Source organism: Glossina fuscipes, unplaced genomic scaffold, assembly GCF_014805625.2.
Source record: "Glossina fuscipes isolate IAEA_lab_2018 unplaced genomic scaffold, Yale_Gfus_2 2, whole genome shotgun sequence".
Lineage (NCBI taxonomy): Eukaryota > Metazoa > Arthropoda > Insecta > Diptera > Glossinidae > Glossina > Glossina fuscipes.
The window spans coordinates 16,268,788-16,293,588 of NW_023998416.1; the positions used below are offsets into that span (position 1 = coordinate 16,268,788).

At 36.2% G+C, this 24,801-nt stretch overlaps 2 protein-coding genes across 2 annotated transcripts; one reads left to right on the forward strand and one right to left on the reverse strand.

Moving 5' to 3' along the window:
- Positions 1–1,969: 1,969 nt before the first annotated feature.
- On the forward strand, positions 1,970–7,698 carry LOC119632966 (WD repeat-containing protein on Y chromosome-like). Its single transcript, XM_038026135.1, has 9 exons — positions 1,970–2,627; positions 2,688–3,016; positions 3,074–3,268; positions 3,606–4,318; positions 4,378–4,877; positions 4,940–5,138; positions 6,739–6,939; positions 7,011–7,185; positions 7,270–7,698. Exons 1-9 carry the CDS (start codon positions 1,970–1,972, stop codon positions 7,696–7,698), a joined length of 3,399 nt encoding a protein of 1,132 aa, XP_037882063.1.
- Positions 7,699–17,455: 9,757 nt separating this feature from the next.
- On the reverse strand, positions 17,456–24,801 carry LOC119632878 (rab3 GTPase-activating protein regulatory subunit). The gene is made up of 10 exons (XM_038026024.1): positions 24,560–24,801; positions 24,362–24,496; positions 24,121–24,292; positions 23,112–24,061; positions 22,185–23,052; positions 21,909–22,125; positions 21,722–21,849; positions 18,489–19,587; positions 18,220–18,417; positions 17,456–18,088 (listed from the first exon to the last, which is right to left on the reverse strand). The coding sequence occupies exons 1-10, from the start codon at positions 24,633–24,635 to the stop codon at positions 17,906–17,908; spliced, it is 4,026 nt and encodes a 1,341-aa protein (XP_037881952.1). The 5' UTR covers positions 24,636–24,801; the 3' UTR covers positions 17,456–17,905.

A 24,801-nucleotide genomic window follows, 5' to 3' on the forward strand; every position in this document is an offset into this window, starting at 1 on the left:
CTGAAGAAAACCTTTCTAAAGCTCTTGCGGACACAATTCTAAGGCCAACCAAAAATTTTCCTTGGTTTGTGAGCATTTTTATTTCATATGCCAGTCTTGCTGCTCTCAAAGTTAAAGATGAAATAAAGCCGTGAAAACAGACTAAGCGTGCATCCTAATATTTTAGTTGTAAACTTATTAGATGATAATTGTGAAGTAAGAAGACTTCAGTTCATTCATATACCACATATTAGATTTCACCTTCCTTCTTATTACCACTTGTTCAGATCGATGCAGCATGGCTTGGCTGGCACGCGGTTCCGCAAAGCGGAAATGGGTGGACGATTGCATCGCTGCCATACCAGTATAAGTTCTATGCTTACGTTATCGCCATTTTGTCAGAAATATGGTAAAATGTTGAAGAAAATGATAAAAAATATTTTGCCTAATATATATTGTATCAATTCGTCTCAATAAATGTCTTTTTCAATTAAAAAATTGGCCAAAATTAACGGGAGCCACTAATATGTGTAATATATTGTTAAGGAAATTCTGAATCCAGTTTATTCCAACTGATTGATATTCCCAGAAAAGAATCAAGTACAAAGTCGCGGCGAATCATGCAGCTGCCGGTCGACGAAAAAGATTAGTGGAAAAGCGGATTGACGAATTAAAAATGAAGCCATGAATTTAGGTAATAGTAATATGCTTGTAAAAATGTATATAAACAGAATATTTGCGCAGGGAACTGTCAGTCGGAAAAAAAGATTTGACTCGGAAAGAAATTTTATGTTAACAGTGCTGTGAAACTAAGTGAACTGTAAATAGTTCTACCCTTAAAGAAATTGATTGGAAATAAAACCACGATCTTGTAATACAAACCGTAGCAAGAGAAGCATATTTCGCAACAATATATATAGCGCACGTGGTGGTGGTGATAGATGATGGGCTAATGCAGCAGTAAAAATTACGTTCTCCTAAGATAATACAGTTAGAACGATAAATGCATATAGAAACCGTTTTATAATTTTTTCCTATTTTGCGTATTTGGATGTCTTAGCGAAATCTATCATTTGAAGACTTTCTTTTCTACCAATTTTTTTGGAAGTGGAAATTTTGGTCATATGAATGTCTCGTCTTTAAATTAGAAACAAGTAAAAACGCTACAGCAGGACATGCTTACCTACACCCTGTACCGTTTCACCTAACCCAGTTATTCATGTAACTATTCTTGAAAATAAAGCCTTCTATTGATAGTGGTTTTTAACAGCGTTCGTCGTCGGGCCAAGACGTACCGGTGTACCAAATTTCATGAAAACCTTTCAAATATTGCGACCTTTAGGTTAGATCTTGTAGAAAATATAACGGACACACGAACGAACAAGTTTAGATCAATTCAGAAAGTCACTCTGAATTAGTCAAAGCAATAAGAGGTGGGTTTATCTCAAGCCTTTGGGAGTGTTGCATCAGCCCGCACAAACCGAATACACCATTGGACCACAAGAACTATAGAGTATAATTACAGGGATGATTGCGTCTTAAGCAACTAGATTTTCATTCGATGATGCCACGTAATCATAACCGAAAATATTGAAATAGTTGAATGAAAGTGCCATTAGATATTACGGAGGCGATTAAATTACGTTTGTTATTTTATACAAATTCTGAACTTATAATCGTAATTTGAACATTTAGAAAGACGGACATAATCACGTACATCGGCTATTTCATGCTGCAAAAAAACATACAGAGAGATTAATTCAAATACTATTGAATTAGTCAATACAAAATTGACACAATGTAGGTTTTGTCTTAAACCTCAAATCATGAAAATTATTTCAAACTTTAATGACAGATAATAGTTTAAGGATTCATTTTTAAGCAGAATTTAGCCGCTTTTGTTTAAATTCCTTTTTTTATTTTATATTGTGTTCGTGTTTTTATTGTAACTGAAACATTCGCGGCATAACAGTCTTGACATCCTGCAGCCATGTCTTTAGCCAGGCTCGATTACACTGATAATAATAAAGAGCAGCAGATTGAATATCAAACGTTATCGTCCGATTTCACTCTAGATAAAATCGAGCGCCCTGAACGCTTACACGAATGGTTGAAGACTGAAGAAATTGAACTGCTGTATTCCAAATTTTCGAAAAAAACACAATTGACTTATCCCGAGTTGCGGGAAGAATTGGAGAATCTTAATATAAAATTCACTGATCTGGAGTATAATCGCCTCTTCTTGAAGATCAATCAAAACCGTGACTTTAAATGTGATTGGAACGAATTCATTTCTTATTTAATATTCGGGTTTCAAGAAGACGATCCCGCTGGTCGAAAAGAATCACTTATTTTGCCATTATCTACCCCACCTATAATTAAAAAATCTGAACACCGTTTAGCAATTTGTGCCATCGCATTATTAAAGTCGGTTAGTGACGCTGAGGAGGAGAATCAAAATGATAAACATTTTAGTAGCGATGACGAGGATGACGATGAAGAGCGACATAACAAGAAGCTTCTTAGGAATGTGGCTTTTGAGGAGTCACCAGATACCGCAGGAATATGGATAACAGCTAGCCGAGAAGGGCAAATTCGTTTTTGGTCGATGAGTTTGGCGCCTATACGTACTGGCACATCCGAAAGCTGTAATATAATGTTTCTTATAACATTCTTCCTCTTACAGTTGTTTAATTTTTCTTTTTCAGTGCACTCAAAAGGATCTACCTGGATATTAAGTATAGTCGCCTTATCGGATGTTAACATTGTCTGTACGTCATCGACGGAGCGTGAGCTACGTTTCCATGAGACGGTGGCCTCTACGTTTAATTTGCGTATTGTTATTCGTAGCATGCCCTACGCCGTGTGCTATATGAGCTACAATTTTCATTCGGGTGGGAAACAATTTTCTAGATTAGTTATGGGCGATTATGGTGGTAATGTACGTATGTTAGAATTCGATCCATATTTGAGGGGACCTTTCCAAAGCAAACCAGGAGCAGCCTTGGTGGAAGCTTTCTGGTCCGATATTTTAAAGGTTATGCAATTATTAATAATTGGTGTAATAATAAGTGAAATATATTCTTTGCTATAGGGCAAATTACCGCAGTTTAAATGCCGTGAACATTTAAGTGTACATTCGGAAATGATACAACAGGCATTTTATGCCATGCGCTTAAATTGTCTGTTTGCCTGCGCAGAATACCGCAATACAAGAAAATATCGAGGCCGCTGTCCCGGTCTGATAAGTTTGTACGGAGAAGACAAGGCCGTATTTCGTATACCATTAGTAAGAATCTGTTTTTAGACATCTACTTGCTTCATCCAACACCGCAGTGCAGGACTATAATTACTTTGTCATTCGGTTTTTAATATCAAAAATGTGCGCTTTCTTTATACAAAAACGAAACAAGACACAAATGTCGAAAAATCGTATGCAACTTAGTGATAACTAACACATACCGTTTGCCCGAAGTTTGTCTCAAGCATTTATTACGATTGCGTGTGAGTCACGGTTGCGGCCCCGGGATATACTCTGTGATATGTTCAAGGCGTTGGATAGCCGAGATATGCTTAAAAGTGAACGTAGCTGACTTGTTTGTTCGTTTTTATTGTCTTTTTTTCAGGGCGTTACTACGTTTTGTATTGATGAGCGAAATAATATTGTAATTACTGGAGGTCCGGATACGAGTTTGCGAATTTGGGATGTTTACATACCAGCACAACCAACGGGCTTGTTAACGGGACACAATGCAGGCATAGTCAAGATCTTTGTGCAATCTGAAGAGAAGAAACTTTATAGCATAGATTATCACAAGGTTATTAAAGTTTGGGATCTTTCCGAGCACTCATTATTGCAAACTTTTGGTGATTTGGCACGTTTAATACCTGGTGAAACCGATTTGGTATATCATTATCATAAGCAACTACGGGAACTTTTGATTGGTGGTCGCAAATTAATAGCGGTCAAGTGTAATCCACGCATGCGTGTAGATTTAACTGATGGGAATACTCATGCCGCCCCTGTCTCAGTCGTATTGTATAATAAATTATTTCGTAATTTAGTTACTTGCGGTCTGGATAGCTATATAATTGTGTGGGATCCTTGGACTGGCAAACGCAAAATTATTATGAAAAATTGTCACACTAAACAAGTCTACGGGGAAAATATTGATATTGAAATTACGGCGGCATGTTTCGATCCTTTAGAACAATTTTTATTGACGGGTGCTCGCGACGGTTCACTCAAGGTCTGGAATTACAATAACGCCGTTTGCGTACGTAATATGAGTATTAAAAGCGATCACGAAGTAACTGCTGTTATATGGGTCGTGGAAAGGTAATGAAGTAGAGGAGAAAATCTGTATTCGCATACAATTTACGCACTTTAATATTTAGGATATTAGCTGTTGGCTGGGACCAGCAGGTTACAGAATTCAATGATGTAGAAGGTCGGGAATATTCTGATCCTAAGAAATGGCCCATGTTCCATAGCGATGATATTACCTGCGCCGATGTGAAGCTAGGCGAAGGCGTTGCTACAGCCACTCATTCCGGCGAATTGATATTTTGGAAATTGGAAACCGGTCAACCTTACCGACGTTATAATGTCCAAGAACCGGTAAAATTTATCGAATTAAAGCTAAAAGGACTTCGTCTTGAGAAGCGTAAGGAAGTTGTTTATGAGGATGATTTGAATGTTAGGACGCGTGATATGTCGGTATTTGAACGCATTAGAGAAATGGAAAAACAATGGACTGCGCTTGTGTCTGATCAAAGATCAGAAATCAAAATAAGAGCCGAGAGCTTTCACCGCGGTATAATTGTTGCTCCTGGTGCGACCGTATCTGTGCAAGCAATTTTATTTTTGCAAACACGTCCCATGACTCCCGAATATGGTACCTATACTTGAATACACAATCGTTCGTTGTTAATGTTGCTTGGATTTATCTTCCATTAGGTAGCGTTTTCGTAGCATTGGAAACTGGTGCAATACAAGTATATTCTCATCATCAACGCGGTAGCTACATAACCGAGTTCAATGCCATACATAAAATTGGTGATTGTGTTTTGACTATGACAACTGATCGTAAAAATCGTTACCTCTTTACTGGTACTGCATTTGGTTACATCAAGATTTGGCATGTTAAGAACTATTGGTGAGTTTAAAATAATTTTTTCAGTAATTACGAACTACATTAACACAAAACTTACGGTAATCTTATTAAGCAAGCAACGAGTTCTTCGTTTCAAAAATAGTATTTTGGAAGAATGGTTCCTAAAATGCTTTGTGTGTGCCCAGCATTATGCAAGCTAGCTTTAGACTTCTATTGAACCTACTTCTTTTTTATGCCTGATGCACTAAATTTTAGTTAACTTGCCACGACTATTTTGGTTTTTAGTGAGCTTTTATTTTCTATATTTTATTCGCCCTTGAAAAGTTATTTTTATTAATAATATACGTTATTGCTTTCTAATTTTGATGCATGCGCTTCAGCAACAAAGGCAAAAACGAAGTGCGCTATTAAGTCCTTTTTCGTCTTTAGCATTCTTCTGTTTTTTGCGCTTTTACAAATTTTTATTTCTCTTTTAGTCTGTTTTTTTTTTGTTTCCCAATCCCAACTATTCGTCATTCAAAATGACAAAAAAATTTTCACGACAGTCTCAGAATCCTTCTTCTAACCATAATTGCAACTTTTTATGCCCACCAGTGAAGGGTGAGCGCAGATACCTTGCAAATTATTCTTGTTGCTCAGCCTCTAATTCTGCACTCATTCTAGCATTTCTGTCTGCCGCTCTGTCTTTCTGCGGTAAAAATTCTTCTAGCCGCAAAAATGAACACATATTTAGAAGCTCTTATACCGAAAATGGAGCAAATCGATCAAAGGACACGCTTACAGCCCAGGAGCATAAACTGAGAATACCGCTCTTTCCAGCATCAAAGAAAAAAAAAATTGTTCATTTTAATCGTTACTTTTAAACGACTCTAAAGGTTTCGATGCATATTCCATCATATATGGGAAGATTTTACCCATCATTATATCGTATACAAAGGTATAAATGCAACATACGGAGGGAAAGTACTGAAGGTAGTTCCGCCAATAGTTTTTCGCTCATTTGTTCAACTCTTTTGAGTGACACGCTTCCTTCGTATCAGGTGATTCCCCACGACCATCTTTAAGTAAACTTCGGCATATATACGATTGCGCTTCAGTCTGCTGAGAACCTTAATCTCCGACGTGGTAAAGTTGCATCTTTGTTTATTAACTTTTAGTTGGATCAAACTAATTGAGTAAACTAAAGTTGCCGCTTCCAAATGAAAAGGGGTCTGTTACGTATGAAACGAATAGATGAACATAAGTAAATCAACTAAGAATCGCAATTTATGCTTTCTAGCTGTTTACAGCTCCAATAACCGAGTAATATAGTAACTATAACATATATATATGTCCTACAATGGTGGGTGTAAAAATGATATTTTCTTTCCCTGCGTTACAAATACAATAACAGTAACTTTATGCATGTCAAAAAAGTTTGCATGTCCTCTTCCAATTCTTGCGAATGAATTTATCTCCATTAACTAAGCAATTGTTAAAGTTTTTACCCAAAGCAATAACAATAATTTATTATATGTTTTTAGGTTTATTTAACTGTTCACAAGTAGTAATATATATGTATCAATAAAACTGATTGTTAATACGTAAATACATATAAATATATATATTTTATATATTAGCATTTGTACGTTTGTTTTTATAGCATACCAGAACAGGAAAAAATTAGGATCAGTATGCCGTTATTGCGTTTACAGTTTATATTTTTGCGCAAGGAATTGATTTTAACCCGAGCAAAGCGCGCGGTACGCAACCAAAAAGAGCCTTTATTACTCAACTCATATAAAGGGCATTTAAAAGCCATACATTCGGTCGTTTTTGTTAATTTACCAAAAGTTTTAATTACGTAAGCTGTATACATGTTCATGAACACTGTAGGTATTTTTTAAGTAAATTAATGTTTCGGATCTCTTGCAGAGGTAGCCATGATTTCTCAGTTCGCCTGTGGACTATAGGTGGTAGATATCTAGGGACTTTGGGTATGCCATTACCTTGGATGAAACTGTCGCCATTCGAACCGATAAGCGAGAAGGAGCATGTATTTCGTATGCCTCCTGATATTAAAAAAGTTGCCAGTTCTACTACCATGAAGGTTTCAAATTTGCTCTTTCTTCTTATTTTTAGCAGAGTGCAAGCACACGTATAGCTTGTGTACACTTCTTGTTCTCTCCAACAGGTGATTACGGGCGTTCAAGAAGGCCGTTTTCGTATGAATATTCGTAAAGCTCAGAAAAAAATTGATGATGAAAAAGGCGCAGAGGAGGAATTGCTTGGGCATTGTGGTAAATCATTGCGCGGACCCATTTTGGGTAAACACTTTAAATTACCGGGTCGTAGCGGCGTAGAGATCCCGATTGAGTTGGACATTACAAGCTCTTATGTACCGGTTTATAATCATTTGAAAGTTCATGAAACAAAAACTTTCGAAATACCATCCACACCAAGTTCCGTAAAGCGTATTGCGAGCGAAAATTATATGGACTTTTATGAGCCGATTCCTGTACGAAGCGAAGGCATTAAATCTACGGGTTTATTTAGTAATATGTTAAAGCGTGGACGAAGAACGATTAGGGAATCAGCCTTTCATCGAGAATCGCAACCATAACAGCACTGATGAATATATTTAAGGAAATTTCATGGTGAACTCGTACATTTGCAACAAGTGAAATAAATAAATTGTTGGTGTATACACTGTAAATATATTATAATCGCTGTGTGCGTTATTTATATTAATTTTAACATTAAAAGCTTTTGCGGATGTATACGATACCCGCAACTCCACTATATAATGTACCGACTGATTCAGAAAGTGATTCTGCTAAGCTTGTCTTTCCGTCTGTCTATGTATATTTGGGTTTTTTTTGTCAAGAAAAACGGGGAGGAGCTGTTTTTGTTTTTCTTTGGAGAAAGAATGGAAAAAACATTTTTTTTTGGCAACGGAATTTGAGTTTTTTTGGAGAAAATGTGGGCAATGCCTTTGAACAGGATTTTAACGAAGAAAATAATGGAAAATGTGGAATGTGAGAACGTAGACTATAGAGTGCAGGAGTCATCGATCGCTAGGTTGCGACCATAAAAAGTGAAAGAAGCCTGTGCGGATAATTATCGCAAACACATGTTTTAAAATCAGGAAAAAATTGGAACAATGACAGAAACTTATTTCAACAAAAGAAAAGGAAATGGAGAAATAACACTTCAAAAATTGTGTGAAAAGAACGATATTGGTTTGGCGGCGATCCATTTCCGTACTCCTTCAGCGTTTCGAAACCGCATTCCAGCCAAGCCGTGATTGCTGGTCTTTTTTACAACAATACTTCTTTCAATTTGATCAGTCGACGTCAGTAGATATCTGCAGTAACAGTGTCATTCGGTTTTAGCATCTCGTCATGCACTACATCTTGCTGACCCCACCATATGCGCAGAAAAACTTTGTGGCCATGAACCATTCACTTCGGTCTCGATGTGGATGATTTTGCTGGACTAACCCATGACTTTTTTCGCTTAAGATTGCTGTAGCAGATGCACCTTTCCTCGCCAGTCACAATACGACCAACGGAAAACTCTTCTTTTTTTACCTGGGAAGCAATGAAACCGCAGTGTTGAAACGAATTGAGATCGCATTTTGAGTCAATTCGCATGGTAGACAATTCCTCTGTTGCTTGGTCCTCCAGGCCGTTCTTAGTCATTGACGTCCAAATCACTGCTTTTAAACGATTGAAACTAAAACCGGCAATTGGGATATGATGAAGCAGCATCACCGTAAGTGTTTAATGGGCTTTGGCAACAGATTTGTTCAAATTAAACAGCAAAACTAATGAATGTTGAAAATGCAATTTTGATTAACATCTCCATACACTGAATAACTCAAATGAACGGAATGGAAAATTGCTATTCTACTTTGATAAAGGTCAAAATCATGGAATATAACCGCAGCGTACATTGATAGTTCGCATTATTTTTTTGTTTGCACCAATGGATGTCGCTGATCAAAATATATGCAAGAACATTTACGTTAACAGTAGTTTTGGTACTAGGAGCTAACGATTTTCACAACTTTATAGCAGTGGTTTTGATGATTCTAAATATTTATAATGGATAAGAATTCACCGTACGTCTGCGTTTGGCGAACTGTACTTTCTTATATAGACATTTCTGAGTACAGGTATAAATAAACTTGAGAAAAAAGATAGCACTTCCGATATTAAGAAACAATGCAAGGTCAGCGTCCGAAGTCTTTAACCAAAATTGCGATATTCTGTCGTATTTATAGTTATTGAGGACATATTAAAAGCCAACGGACGGACAGTGTTGAGTCAAGGTTGCCATAAACGTTGGATTCTTACCATGCAAATGTAATAATAAGACATTTTGTAGTGAATAAATGTAATGATAAATTGACGTTTATTAACTTTAATTTCACTCCTTGACTCTGACCCGACCAAAAAGTGATCGGTGTCTTATATAACAAATTACTATGCGAGCTTATGCAAAATAATAGTTTTAAAACTAGGTTATTACTAAAGTTACAAAGTAATGCGGATTATGGCTAAATTGGGTTATCTTAACTAGTTTATAGCTAGACTTGCATTGTGTGGAAATATATGAAAGTGTAAAATTAGTATGAATGATTAATAAACGGGTAGAATACGATAAATCGATAATGCTACAATCCAATCCAAGCCAATCTCAATGCGGTTTGAGTTGGAGCATAGGAGGAGGCTTATTTAGAATATTAGGTATATATATGGCCATAAGGTTGATATGATCATCAGCACTTTAACGAGAGTTAATTGCAAAACCAAAATTGTAAATCTGACTGACAATGCCAATCAATACTTCAGTCATTATATCTGCCTACCACTATCAGACTCAGTTTTGATTTTATCTGGATTTAACTTCAAGTTTTCGATAACAGACTAACGCAAAATGTGAGAAATATGAAATCTTCATTCGACACAAGTCCACTGATACGGGTTTGCTAAGTAAGACTTAAAAAATTTTAATGTCAGCTCGAAACAAAAGAGTTGCGCTTTTATAATAAAAGGTTATGAATAACAGTGCCAAAGGTTTGAATAGAGTATCTCTGTAGGCGAGTAGATACTAGCATCTTGGGCAAAGCAGTTTTGCAACTTTGCCTAAGCTTATAACCTGATTGAATGGAAATGAGAATGGAAAATAGAAATCGATTTGATCCAACGAGCATATTGAAATTTCTCAAACGTTTAATGACTCTAGCGATAGCTTGTACAAATTTGAACAACAATGAATACTGCATTTGCCCATTTGCGCTATACGCTTTCGTGCACCAGACTTGGTCGAAAAACGATAATTAAAATCTTAACATTTATTTGTAAATGACAGGTAGCATAGATAGATAACTTGTAGGAAAAAGGGAGCTGATTGAAAGAGAAGAGAAAAAAAAGAAAAAAAGAGATTTCGTTTAAGCCACTAACACGAGAAGGTACAACGGCGGCAGCTGTTTACTTAGAAATAGAAATGACCAAAACGAATGTCACGGAAAGAACGCCATTGAAAAGTGACATCGAATTGCTTGACGATAGTTATAAACGCGCTTAAAAGTAAAAGTCCTGCAAATTACAAAACCATTTATTAGCTTTGAAGCCTACTACTATGTGATAAATAATGCTAAAAAAAGGCCCACAACGATGCCACCCAAAACTCAATTGATAACACAAAATAATAATCGAAGCATCGCTCCAATTGCTGACATCGCATCGCCATCATCATCGACTAACTAAGTCTGCGCACTACATCTCGTTTAATTTACACATACAAAAAAAAAGTACTGTATGCGATAATTTGTTCTTAATGTTATATAATAATTGTATCGTGTAGTCATTCGCGAAGTACCGTTGTAACGAGTCTTCTTTGGCAGGGTAAGCTCAGAAGCTGTAACCGAAATGAAAGACTGAGTGTGTTGTGACATTCTCTTTTATAGTCGCTATCACGACCGTTGTCCCATTATACAGTTGTCTGGCACGCATTATACAGTGTTACAATTCCAATGCTCCTTAAAATGTTCGCTTATTAATTGAATGTTATTGTTATTATTTTTGTTTAAAGTTTGCGGAAAATGTACGACGAGGAACAAACGGGTCTATTAAAGAACAATTTTGATTCCTTATAAATATTTTGCATTATTATTGACTTACTTTAATTTACTCGTTTCATTATTCACTTCATTGCAATACTAAATCCAAGCGAAACTGGCTGATACCAAAGATGTCTTTTAAACGATTTGTTTATATTTCGCTAATGAGTTCGAATGAAACTTTCCAAAATTTAGAATGAATTTAATATAAATTCCTGTCATAGGTAGACGCGAAAGCTAAAATTATCAGAAATAAAAAAAAGAGGAGACAGGGCTTCCCCGGACTCCTTCCAAGAAATTTATATAAAAAAAAATAACTTAGACTTCCGGATTTTGTTCTTATTACTTGGATTTTTTATAATTCGATGAGCGATTTCTAAGAGGAGTGGGAGGAAAAAACCAGCGTGGTGACGCGACTCTTGTTGAACGCTTTCAATGCTTTGGTTCGTCTTGAAAGATTATTATTATCTTTTTTTACGCTTTTACGTATCGCGATATTCTGCAAAAGAAAAGAGTACGTTGCTGGTGTTATAGCAGCCACCCTCGGCCTGTAGGTCCACTCGTCCGTCCCTAATCGTTTCACGTCGCAAGAGAGAGTGTCTTTCTGTGATTCAGGGATGACGGCTAAGCCAAACCGACCATTCCCTATCCGTAAAGTCAAAGAAAGCCCTATCAGTAACGTCAGCTAGTTATGTTGTCCGTGACCATTTACCTCTGGCTGCTATAACACAACTGAAAGGATGAGCATGGTGCGACACGCTCTTTTATAGTTCAGTATAGCGATCAACATCACTGTTCCGTTACATGGATGTTTTGACTATACTCACTTGCATATGTGTTGTAACGATATTCTTACACATCTATTATTATCTATTATTACTATTATCTGATCGAACATGTTTGCCTGCATCTGTGTTATAATCTCAGCTCTAACTTGTGCAAGTATTATAATGCTACTCTTATGTATATCTAATCGTTAATACTACCTTAAGTACCGACTCGTACAATCTTATTGCTAGTGCTGACTTAGGTACTAAATTGTGTGATTTTATAAAACGTTAAGCCTGTCTTCATATGATATATACAATGCATGATTTTATAAACCCCCTTTTCTTCTATTGCCATGTTTGCTTCTTTGTATATTTTTATGGCTGACTTATTGTTGTTGTATGATTTTATAAACCGTTGAGCGTGTCTTCATGTGATATGCATTATATCAACATGCATGATTTTATAAGCTCTGTTATTTTTTTCCTATCGCGATGTTTGTTTGTCTGTTTTATTGTTAGTGCTGATCTAGGTATGATTTTACAATCCGTTGAGCACGATTTTGCAAAACCACAAGACCGTCAGGGCTCTGCCTAATTCGATGCCACAGATAGCTTGGTGACAATTAAAAACAACTATTCGTATGTTGCTCAGCGGATTACAACATGTTTCCTAATGCAAAGACTTATGTATATTGTTTATATGTGTCCTACTTATGTATATATTTTATTGCTAGGCATATTTTCACCTAGCCCATAATGAGTGGTGTATACAATTTTCTTCTTTTTTTTCTTTTTATAACCATTGAATCGTCAACGGTTTGTGCGGGAGAAGGGTGATCTTATGATAATCAGTAAGAAAAAAAGACATGTAATGGACAAAGCAGACTGATTGCTTGGGGTCTACGGGTAGATATTTGTGTGGACGGACTTGTTATTGTAAGGAAGCAAAACGCTTCCTTAATTACAAAATTTTACTAATTTCTAATAAAAAATTATTAATTAATTATTAATTAGTTAGTAATTCATTTATGAAGCATTAACCTTTTAATTATTTAACTAATCTTTTTTTATAACAAGTTCTCTTTCCTTTCGTTAAATAATTATGACTAAATTTGTGTCCTTTGAACCTGAGTGGTGAGCTGAGACAACCAAAAACATACACCTCCACATTCAAACCCAGAAAATTTATAAAAATTGTATGAGGTAAATTTTGTTGTTGACCCCCCATTTTTGGCGAGCTAGCTTGAAGTTCTATGCGAGCCCTTGAGGTATGTTACATAGGATCCACAGAATGCATAGGCTTTCCTTAAACAAAAATATTTTCTTCTTTTTCAATCAAAACCAAAAAACTCGCTTACTCTTCTTCTTACAGTCGTCGTGTGTGAATGTGAGCATACAAATGAAATAAATGCGTTTAATTGGACGGCAATAAAAATCTCGTACATCCGACTCATCTATACCGTATACCGGTTAGCTTCGTTGACAAAACTTGCGTTAAGTAATGGCTGGGTATATTTTGTTTGTTGAATTGACGACAATGCTACACGTATTTATGCCCTCTTGAGAGCCATGTTAATAAAAATTGGCGTCGCCATTTGAATGTTTGCCGTATTCGCGCTCTTGCAATGCGATTGGAGCTTCCGTTCGCTTTGAACACAAGCACTATTTACACTCACGGAGCCTCTCGCTAATTTGTCAAATAACACGCAGATTAGGTCACATTTAGGTAGAAGTTAGCTCATTATTAACAACACGCCTAGAGAAGGAATTTATGTTTATAATTCAATATCGTCTTACCGGCGTGCGTTAGTGCCCTGTATTTTTTCATATCTTTGGAGCGATCGTTGCCATCGAGTTATTTCGATCGTTAAGAACCTGAAGAAGAAGTTGTAGCAGATCATTTTTCACGCCGTTTTTTACTTTCCCTGTCTTTGTTACCTCGGAAGCTTGTTGATATCTTGTTCCCACGCATATAGACATTACTTGCCGAATTATTGATGGCTTTATTATTGTTGCAAACTCGCTAGAATCAGCCACAACGCCTTGCTAAAATTAATTCATTCCTTGTCTGTGTTTTGACGAAAAATCTTTCAAATTGAGCTTGTTGATTGGTTTTGAATAGTCCAAAAATATTCTGAATATTTTTTGTTGATGCTATTGAGTATTGATTCTATCGCCTCACGAATCCTCGAATGAAAGACTTTACATTTAAATCTGAAATATTTTAGTGTTATGTAATGACAGTACCCGGAAGAACTATGTTACACATATCCGCAAGAACATTCTTCCTTCCTACGGTAAGCTTGCAGCAGCTTCACTTTCTAACTTATGGATCATATGTGGATTCCATGGGTTCTGGATAGCTTAACAATTTACAGTTTTACTTGCTTGTAAAACTAACTAGGACACTTACGGATCTCCGTACAGGATTTTGTAGATTTGACAAGCTTTCGCGACTGGTATGCATGGCATGATGAAGCGTTATTAAAAAAGTTACAACTCAAAATACCAATTACGGCAATCCATAAAGGTTTACCTGATTATAAGAAAACATAAGATCAAATTTCGTGTAACTGCTGAATAAAGTGTTGTTATGCCCTTATGAATCTAAATAAATGAAAGAGCAGCAATGATTGACGATTGAATTTCATAAAAAAACCGCGCCTTTAAAGGACGGATAAGCGATTTGGATTTGTTGTACCGTTTAATAAAACGTCGCATAATACCAAATTTGCATTGCATAAACGAGACTGCATTTTCGAATCCGACGAGACGAGGACAAGATAGTTTAAGGCTTCAGGCTTAAATCATCGAATGCTCGAAGGTCAATGTCACAGTTAAACTGCATCGCGTCTCCTCAGACGAGTTGCTTGGCCTCATCGATAGATTTGTGACTTATGAAAATCCCAACCGGCAATGGACGATTCGAGGCAAGATTCGAGTTACTATGCCGTAAAAAAATAAAGGTCTCTCATGATGATGGCATTGTCGTAGGAAGGAACAGCTTGCTTTATTCTTACGAAACAGAACTGCACCACTGCTTCCAGTTATAAGTTCACATAACATAAAGATTTCAGGTTTGCAGGCGAAGTCCTTCGTACGAAACTTTGTGAAGCGGGAAAATTGAAAACGCTGGCATGAAACACGGTTAACTAACCGCAACTCCGTACACGCAAAACTTGAATTTGTAAACCTTTTCCAGAAAATCACCGATAACCAAAATCTCGCTCAATATTTGTTGTGCAAATAACGTGAAAAGCTCACAACCAAATCGCAAGATATTGTGGGAATATGTGATTCCAGTTACTAACGAACGATAAAAACGATAGGACGAACGACTCCTCTTAAGAAGCGAAGCGACGCAATTGAAAACTGGATAAAAGTCGGTTCAAATAAATAATAAAAGCTTTCGAAAATTTATAAAACGTTACAACAGCTACAGGTTGGATTGGTCTACTACTAATCTTTTTTATCAACGATGACACGATTGCGACCAATCAAAACTTTGATGTTGTACCTCAACATGCAGCTTATTAAATGTGATAGTTGGCTTAATGGCAATGGTTTTCGCTTAGTATCTGTCAACACTATGCTCAATAGGAATAGAGCAATAGTGTCATTCAATGCAAATCCGAATGCTGTTGAAACCAGACGGTTTTACAAGACTCAATAGTTTACCAATTTGCACGCTGTTATCAAAGGCAACGAGTTCTGCCATTCATTCCAATAAGGAACACATCATGTTGCCGCTTAAATACACATATATACATTATTTATATATATAAATTCCATGCAATTCAAAAACCTAGATCGTTTTTTACTGTTATTTGCAAACGCGTGAACGCAGGTAGCGTTACGCTCTGACCCCATTGCGTAGCCCATTCTTATATGATCCTTTATACTTATGTCGAATAATTTAGATATTAAATTGGCTCACTTTAACCTGAGTATGGTTTTGTTTTTCTAGAGAGCTAAAAAAACACTCCTCAGCGTGAGTTAACCTTACAACGCGGCGTTTCTAATTAGGCTTTCCTGGTTAGTTTGAAATATTCAAGACCTCGGTACGATTTCACAATTCCAAAGATGTCACAGGATAATCTAAAATCAGGATTGCAAGTTCGTAACGTTGACAGGAATAACCACGAGATTTTGAAATATAAGATATTTACTATTATTTTCGCTTTATGTTCTTCAACATTCGTTGGTAGGTCTTAAACTGAATATTAAATGTTGAAATTATTATTCATCGAGTTTCTTGACTAAGAGAACTTGATTCATAAGCAAATTGCGCTGGAAAGGTTTGTAATAACATTTAAAAGACTCGTATGTGAAAGTACAAAGAAGAGTTGCATTTTAGAAATAAAATTTGATTACTACTTTTCATCGGCAATCCGAATTTCTTGGGATAATTTTTAAGAGTTTTCAAAAGAAATTTAATAACTTCCTGCCGATTCTGTGAGTATTTATAAGAACCTCTTGAGAAATCTACTTTATTATGGTTGACAAAGGGCGAAGACGGTGGAAGGGATTTGAAAGCGGGAAGTTTTCTGAATTTAAAAAAATAAAAAAGGAGAAATCATGACAATGTTAGGATCAAACTCCAAAATCTCTTTTATTCAAATATGACTAGTTAGCTGTTATAAACCAAGTCAATTCAAAAAGTGAGGGGACGGATACTACAGAAGACAGTTTCCCGACTATTGAAGATACATTTTTAAATAAGCTTGCCTTCAGCTTACAATCATGTATGCTTTGAGATCAAAATAGCGGACGAGTTCTCCAATGGAGGGAAATTCTCATAGTAGGAGTTGCCACCCAGACAATCCAACTAGTTTGAGGAAAATTTCTCTTTCACTTCTTTATAGGAAAGATTTTTATCGGCCATAATCTTCATGATATTTAATTTTCACTGCCTGTTCGGGCAGCACTTGTTTAGAGCGTTCACAGTTTTCGCGCTTGGGAGACTCCCCGTAGTTCACACACCCGTCTTTCTTAGCTTCACAGAACTTCGACGCATGCTCATATCTACTGCATTTAAACCATTGCTTTAAGTTGGGTAAGAAGTACTCCACGGGTAGATTGTAAAAATTGAATTTGATCGCTTTAGAGAAGGTCTTCCTTTTAAAACCAATTTTAATACTCTTTGTGGGAATAAATTCGTCCGCTTTAAAAATTACTCCAAAAGGATCTCATTTTAGAAAAATGCTAATAAAATAGCAGTATATTGCTTGGTTTAGAAAAAAGTAAATAACAGGGCAGTCCTCGCTTTCTATGGTAGACTAAAGCAACAAACAAAAAAGATTGGCAGATATTTTATTGCTGTTTTTTTACATATGTAATACAATGAAATGTGTGCTATATATGTTTTTTAATTTAAATTTACAATCAATATAAAACATTAAACTTTTTAAACTTGAAATATACTGCTTAAATGAAAATAACGGTTTTCCTTTAGTTTTATTTGTTTATTTTCTAAAACGCTCTTCGATATAAGAGTTTCCTTGTTTTATTCTTAGAGATATATTATATAGTTGATGAGGCTACGATGCTAAGATGATTGCGCTCTATCCATATGCCCATCAATCCTCATTGGACAAACACATCAGTTGAAGCACGAATAACCGCAATATTCAATTGCACATTAAAAAATTGTTAAGAAAAATTTTTTTCGATAGCCTTTACACGAGGAGTGGATATAAAATTTGGCACATTTATTTATCGGCAAAAAACGGAGCACAGGAATGCATCCATAATCAACAAACAATTCTTCTTCATCTATACATGTTTAAGGGAGCGAACATGCAAGTCTCCTCTCCTTAAGGAGTAAGTATATAAGATTTTCATTTGTTATATTTACGAGCCTAATGAAAACGTAAAATAAAATTTGAGGTGCTTGCATGTTAAGGTTAAACGGGTCTATCAATATCCTTTCAATTATCACATTCTTTCAAAAGATTGCCAGCGTCAAACATTTGGGCGGCGATATGTACATAGGGTGAATCTTTACCTGAGAGGCACTCAATAGCGTTGGCGACTAATTTGATGATACTACAGTGGGTGATTTCTAGCTCTTGTAAAGTTGTTGTTACAACGCTTTTCTCCGATATTGTTTGCTGCTCAAAATGAAAAGAAAAAAGTTATCAGAAATCGTGAAAACTATTTTTGACATTTTGCTTTCGATTGCTCAATCGATGATTAGAAGCGTGTCCATAGAGTAAGTAAGAATAAAGTCAAAAAGACTTACAAGATGGTCTAGATACTGTAATAATTGTTGACCAACGGAAGCTACTGTGAGGAATCTCTTCTGGGAGAAATTGGTGTATAGATTTAAACGATGTCCCGCAATTTCTAACAACAAACGCCCCATGTGCTCGTCTTTAGGTATATCATTCAGCAAAGGTTCAGCATTCCCATCATAGCCATGACTATACAAATCAGCAATCTGACGGCGTATGGCATGGAAACAGAAATTTTAAATATATTACTTCTTCTTTTTCGAAAATTGGAATTTACCTGACGTCTTCGTAATGGTAAGTGATCTACGCACCAACTTTTTCCCAAGGTATAGATTTTCTCCATGTATTCAGCATGTTCGAGAATGAAAACTTCTAGGAAATCTTCACGTATTAAATCCATCGACGCTGTTATAACCTTACATAAAAAATCAGTTCTTAGCGATTGCAGAGCCGGGTCGGGTGCAGGTAATATAAAAGACAACTCCTTATTAATATCCATAAAGAACGCCTTATTGCTCATTGCGTCGAAAAGCGTGGTTAAGGGTTTTGAAAATTTCAGTTGAAAGTTAACAATAAAATGCAAAACAGCACACAGTTCAAAATGCAATTTTAGTAGATTATTTACAGCGTGGTGTTGTTGCATAGCTAAATATGCTAAAGCTAAAGGTCCTTCAATCAAAGATTCTTCAAAGTGTAACTCTCTTTTTTCGTAATTTACAGATCCTTTCAAATGTTTTATGAAATCGAGGCAGTGTTCCAGAAATTCGGGCAACGATGAAGCGTTCATGTCAATGTTCTGTTGACACAATTTATTTTTTGGCAGACGACCAACTTTTTCTATTAATTTTGTCGCAGATTGTAGCGGAAATTTTATGGTCGCCTGCCACAACATACAACCAATGCCATGCTTTAACGCATAATCGTCAGGTTTAAATTGCTCTAAGCAAATTAATGCTGCTTTGAAATGCTGAAGACTATTTAAATTCTTACTCCAGTAAATCATATAATGCCATGACATTAAACTCAAGAGTACTCCAGATTGTAGACTAAAGGGGAAATGTTTACGAAGTAAAGCTAATTTCATTAGCACTGCTTCTCGTTTTATATCCGTAATATTAGGTTCTTCTTTTTGCAGCGGGATTTGTTCAACGTCTTTGTTGCTACTTTTTTCACAGGTTTTAGTAGAACTTTCATCTGCTGTAAGCGATTTCTCGAATTCCACAATTTCCGATGGATGTATACGCGTACTAATAAGCCATTGAGCAGTTAAATCCGTAACGATACCTTTCCCCCCATTCACAACGAATTTCAAACTGCAATTTGGAGGATCATAAGCAATTTCAGGCATTGTGGGTTCTAAGCATAATATCCGACACCTAAGTTATAAAAATGAAAAAAAGAGAGAGAAATTGCGATAGGCTTAAACCGAATATTTTCTAAATCATCACTAGTAATGTTCAAATACATAATAATGAGGACACTTTTAACGACAGATAAAAGGCACCAAGTTAAAACATTAAAACATTATAGTCAAGCAAGACCGATCACTAAGTGGCCCACAACAATTCGTTTAGTATAATTATTTTTTTTCTTTTTGTAGATAAATGGTAAATGGGCAAAGCCTGTAAAGAAGGACCTATATGTCCCAATCTTCTTAAGGTTTCAGGATGTCAAAACAAAAAAGATTATGATAGTTCACAAAAAAGATGTCGATCACGTGATGATTGAAAGTGATGCAATGATGATGCAGAGATGGTTATCTCTTACGATGGGATACAATTCCGAAGATGATGACCAAAAATGATTTAATGACGATGAAAGATTGATTAACTCCCTCGATTGAATGATGTATGAGTTGTAATGGCCAAAACAGCATCGTCCATTCTTTGAGCTTAGACCAGAAGACTAATCTCAAACTATGGCTATATACACGCTTTGGATTTATGGAGATATGAAAACCGTTAAACATATGATTAAGCGGGACAAAAATTAGCATACCCTTATTATACTTAAAAAGAAAGAATTTAGTAGATTTAATGAAGGCATTTAGCTGCTTAAGATGAGGTATATTGCGAACACGAAAGATTTCGTATAGATACTAAAAAATCCATAAGAAAATCTAGTGTTATCGAGTATGCTGTAAGGGAAAACGAGATGCCTAACTGACTGTTTTGTGTGGCGTATGGCACATATATCAGATGATACCCGTCTAACAGCAATCTTTAAGTAAATTTTGTCAGATGTATGTTTGCACAATAATGCAAGGGTAAAGGTCGTAAAAGGGTGAATTTTATAAAAAAGTTTCGTTATATTTAGCTAAATCCAGATACTTGTCTTTCCAGTCTTGCATTACATAATTACGAATAAGATGGAAGGTGTCTTTGAGAGGATATTTGAAAAGCCGAGCTTCACGAGCGTAAAGATCAGCATTTTTATTTAAATGATGGCCACAGTGGGCTGGAATCCAGACCAGATGACACACCTCAATATGGATTTCAATTACATAGAATTGCGCGGATATTTTTTTTTTTTAATAGGGGCATGGCCGATCTGAAAAACAGAAAAATTTCTTGTTATCAGTTGATTTGGAAAGATGAACAGCCCGTCTGATGGCCAGAAGTTCAATAAAGGTTGACGAAAGCTGTTGCAGAATTTCGAATTTTCCAAGTAGTTCCAGTGGATACTTAAGCGACGCGAAACCTGATCTTTATAAACCAACCGAGCCGTCATTAGCATAAATAAATTTGGAAATCATTACTTGCAAAAAACGAAGTTGTTCCCGACATGCGGATTCAAGTCCGACTACAGCTGCAAAAGGAATAAAACCTCTTGTACATACACTCTGTGTCAAATTGAGATACTGTTGACTTTATCAAAAATACGATGAAACTTTAAATAACAACTGGTGTGACGGTCCAATGATTTTAACTTTTAGAATTTCTTTAGCAGTCAGAAGCACAGCCATCTCACTGACAATTAATTCATCAGAAATAACTCTCAGGAAGGGAATAGGTGTGGGGGGAATAAGTCCCGCAGATGGTCTTAGCTGATTGTTTTGAAACGACTGTATTTTATCATAATTTTGGAAACATTCGAAAGGTTACAAGTGATGAAGAGGGAAAATTCTATTTTTAAGCGAATAAATGATTTATAAATCGTGAGTGCTTTTCTTATGGCGAAACCTGACCAAAGTTAAGCCACCATATTGACTATGTTAGTCCGAGACTGACGGTCGTTAAGACAATCGGAGAAGTGTTCTTGGACTGCTAGACTACCATTAATGATCCTGTAATTGTTCTTGGTGTTGCAAACAGTTAATGCACAATCACACATAAATAGTGTGCAGTATGCGGGGTTGTACACTAAAGGGAGAGGACATAAGAGTGTTTAGTAGCGTTAGCGGATGAACTACAAAAAGCTCAAACATATACACATATAAATACCATATTTCGAAAATATTTCCCTCCAATGGATATTGAGCTATGAGTAATTTTCAATTTGGCAACTTACTCTATGATAGCGCCAAGTATGGCTATATCCTCTAATTTTGCTATTAATAAAGCCCATTGAGCTTCATCGTGTGAGATCTGTTCCCAGTTTTCGTCTTCCTCGTGTTGTGAGCCCTCATCACAAGATCCCTTTAATAAAATTAAAAACATTGTAAATAATTTTCCTATTTCAACCTTTGGCGATATACCTCTTTGTAGTCTTGGCGTAAATCTTTAGCTACAGTTTTACATACTATAGCGACAAGAAGACCAATAGATTTTGAGCTTTGGAGCAATAATTCTCGTACTTTCTGCCACCACGGCGATATAGCATTGTAAGCGTAATCATTAACTACATCTCCGGCTAGCTCACATATTGCGCGTACTGTGGCTCCCAGACGCGACATGTCCTCAATAATTTGGTCTCTAAAACAAACATACTTTTTAAATTTTGTTGCTTTTGAATCTTATCAACGTCGACTTACGTGTTTTCATATAAAAAAGGTTTTTCCAACCAATACTGGAGAACTAATACCAGCAAATCTTGACATGGTATCGTCGACTTTCCTGCTGCCTCCTTGAAATTTTCAACAGAAAAGCCTTGATCGAAAAAGGCACTAAACAATTTACCACTAATATCACCATAATTACAGCTTTTCTCCTGTCGCAATGGCACATAATTTTTACAATTGACTTGAAAAATAGATGTGAAATCAAAGAAATCACCAAGTTCATCACATTCTAAATCAAATGTAACTGAACGACCCGTTGACTGCATCTCGGAAAGCGGTGAAAGTTTACTGCTTACTAAAACATCGCTTAGATGGAGGAGCAATTGTTGTATAATTACTAAATAATTATCGGAAAATTGCAGCAATTCCACTTGTTCTGATTTAACGGATCTTTTTATGCTTAAGTAGAAATCGCAAAGTCTCCGGTAATTTTGAACTGTAATATAGAAGTCTTGAAAGCTTTCAAGATCGGTGATATCTTTGGGATTTTTAATTTGTTGCGCTAGAGTTGTGGTAAAGGCATTTGTGAATATTTGAAATGTGGAGGCATGCAATTGTCTGCTTTTTAACAATGTTTCCAAACACTGTTGTCTGACTTCTACCGTCTGAAATTCGGCTGCAAAACATTCCAATTCTTCGACACTTAAATTGAAAGGCTCAGTGGAACGAAGCATATTTTTCAAACGTCTCAACAAATGAATATCGCGTGATGTGGCAGAATTCGTAGCACTCAGAGCATAATGAAACGGTATTTGTATTTCCTTGACGCAGCCATCATTAGGGTCTAGGAATAAGCAGGAATAATTATGGGCACGAGTTTTCTTAACATCTTTGCTGAGGCCTGAAAGACAACTTGTTTAATAGAGTGGACGTTGCCATTACGCTTTAAACATTACTCACCTATCAAACCGTGTGTGTTGTAGATTAGTTGACCATTTTTACTGACTGTGAACGCTGAAACTTTAGGACCATACTGTAAAGGCCAAATTTCCAAGCATCCCAATCGGGGAGCGTATATAACCAGAAACATTGCTTTTCTACGTGAGGTTTGTATATTTTTCAGAGTCTTTTCTTTGACTACAATAAAGCCACACTGTGCTTCTCGATATCCTTTCCATACTCTTAAAATGATTGATTTCTGGCAATCCACGAGCATAACTCGCTCTAAATTGTCGACTATTGCCGCTAAACGGCCATTTGGTGCAATGGCAATGCTATAAGCGTCTCTTTTGTCGTCGAAAAATTGAAATTTTGAACGCATTTGTATATCTTTGGCTGCCGTTGTAGACGCTTGATTTTCAGCTTCAAAAGCGGTTGTAGGGGAGCGTCCAAAAATATTCCCGAAAATGTTGCGATAAGCTACGCCTATCACATCTTTCGCTACTTCACCTAAAGAAATAATTTTATAGCCTTCTTCGGCACTGTAAAAGCCAAGGTAAGGTGCATTTCCCACGCCAAGAACTGTAGAGCTTTGTGCGGGATTCTCGGTAATGCGTGTATAATAACCACTGTTCAAGCATTGGTCTATGCAGTGATCAAAGATTTTGGGTGCATAAAAAGCAGAGATAGCGGCATCGTTTATCATCGTACGATGTTCAAGGGGAAAATGCAATTTTTGGTATGTCAGAAGATCAGCAATTTTTACTGCTGCCTCAGCGTTAACCGAAGAGAAGTTGTTATGTCTCATCGTACGATTTAAATTGTAACGTAAATTATTTAGATGTGGTACAAAATCCAAGCCCTTCATGAAACATAAGCAACCTTCATAAGTAAAGTAAACAAATGGTTCGGCTTCAGATCCACGGGGAGGACTGTAGGCCTTCAGATTGAGAACTGGACCTTCATGGAAACTGCGTAAATACAAACTTGACGCTAATAAACAATAAATGCTCCATTGATAATGGTTTACCTTTGTGAAAAGATTTTAATACCGCCATCTGTGTAGAAGACTATTTTTCCTGAACTTAATCCAAAAACTATGCAAGTCCATTCAGCTCCAGAACTAACGTTGCTTCCAAACATGGGCAGGCATAGAACCGAGGTTATTATTTCATTGGGATCGTCTAACTCCCCACACCACCCTAATGCGGTACGTTTGCCGTGTTTTAAAATAGCTGCATGTAGCTAAATAAAGGTAAATTCGAACTTACCTAACGAATAGGCGACCACCGGCGATTTGTCGTTCCAACAAGAATTTAACAATGCAATTTTTTCACCTTGAGCCAAAGCGATTAATTCTCCCAGTGGGGAAATCGAGCAATTAACAGCATTTAGCCAATTGTCATCTAAAGCAACAAGAGTAAGAATAGTACAAATTTAACACGAATTGTTAATAAATGCATATATACCGTGACCAAGACCAAAGTATTCTTGCACTTTACGAAAATTTGTTATATTTCCGAAAATTTTTACTTCACAAGCCATTGTTGTCACATGGACTTCTGTACAAATTTTAGGTACACATATATAAACAACTTTTACTCGATATAACAATCTCTATAAAGATATGTAAATAAAATGAAATTTATAAATATATTTCTTCTATTTTTATAATGCATATAAATTGAAGAAGAAGGTAAAAACAAATTGT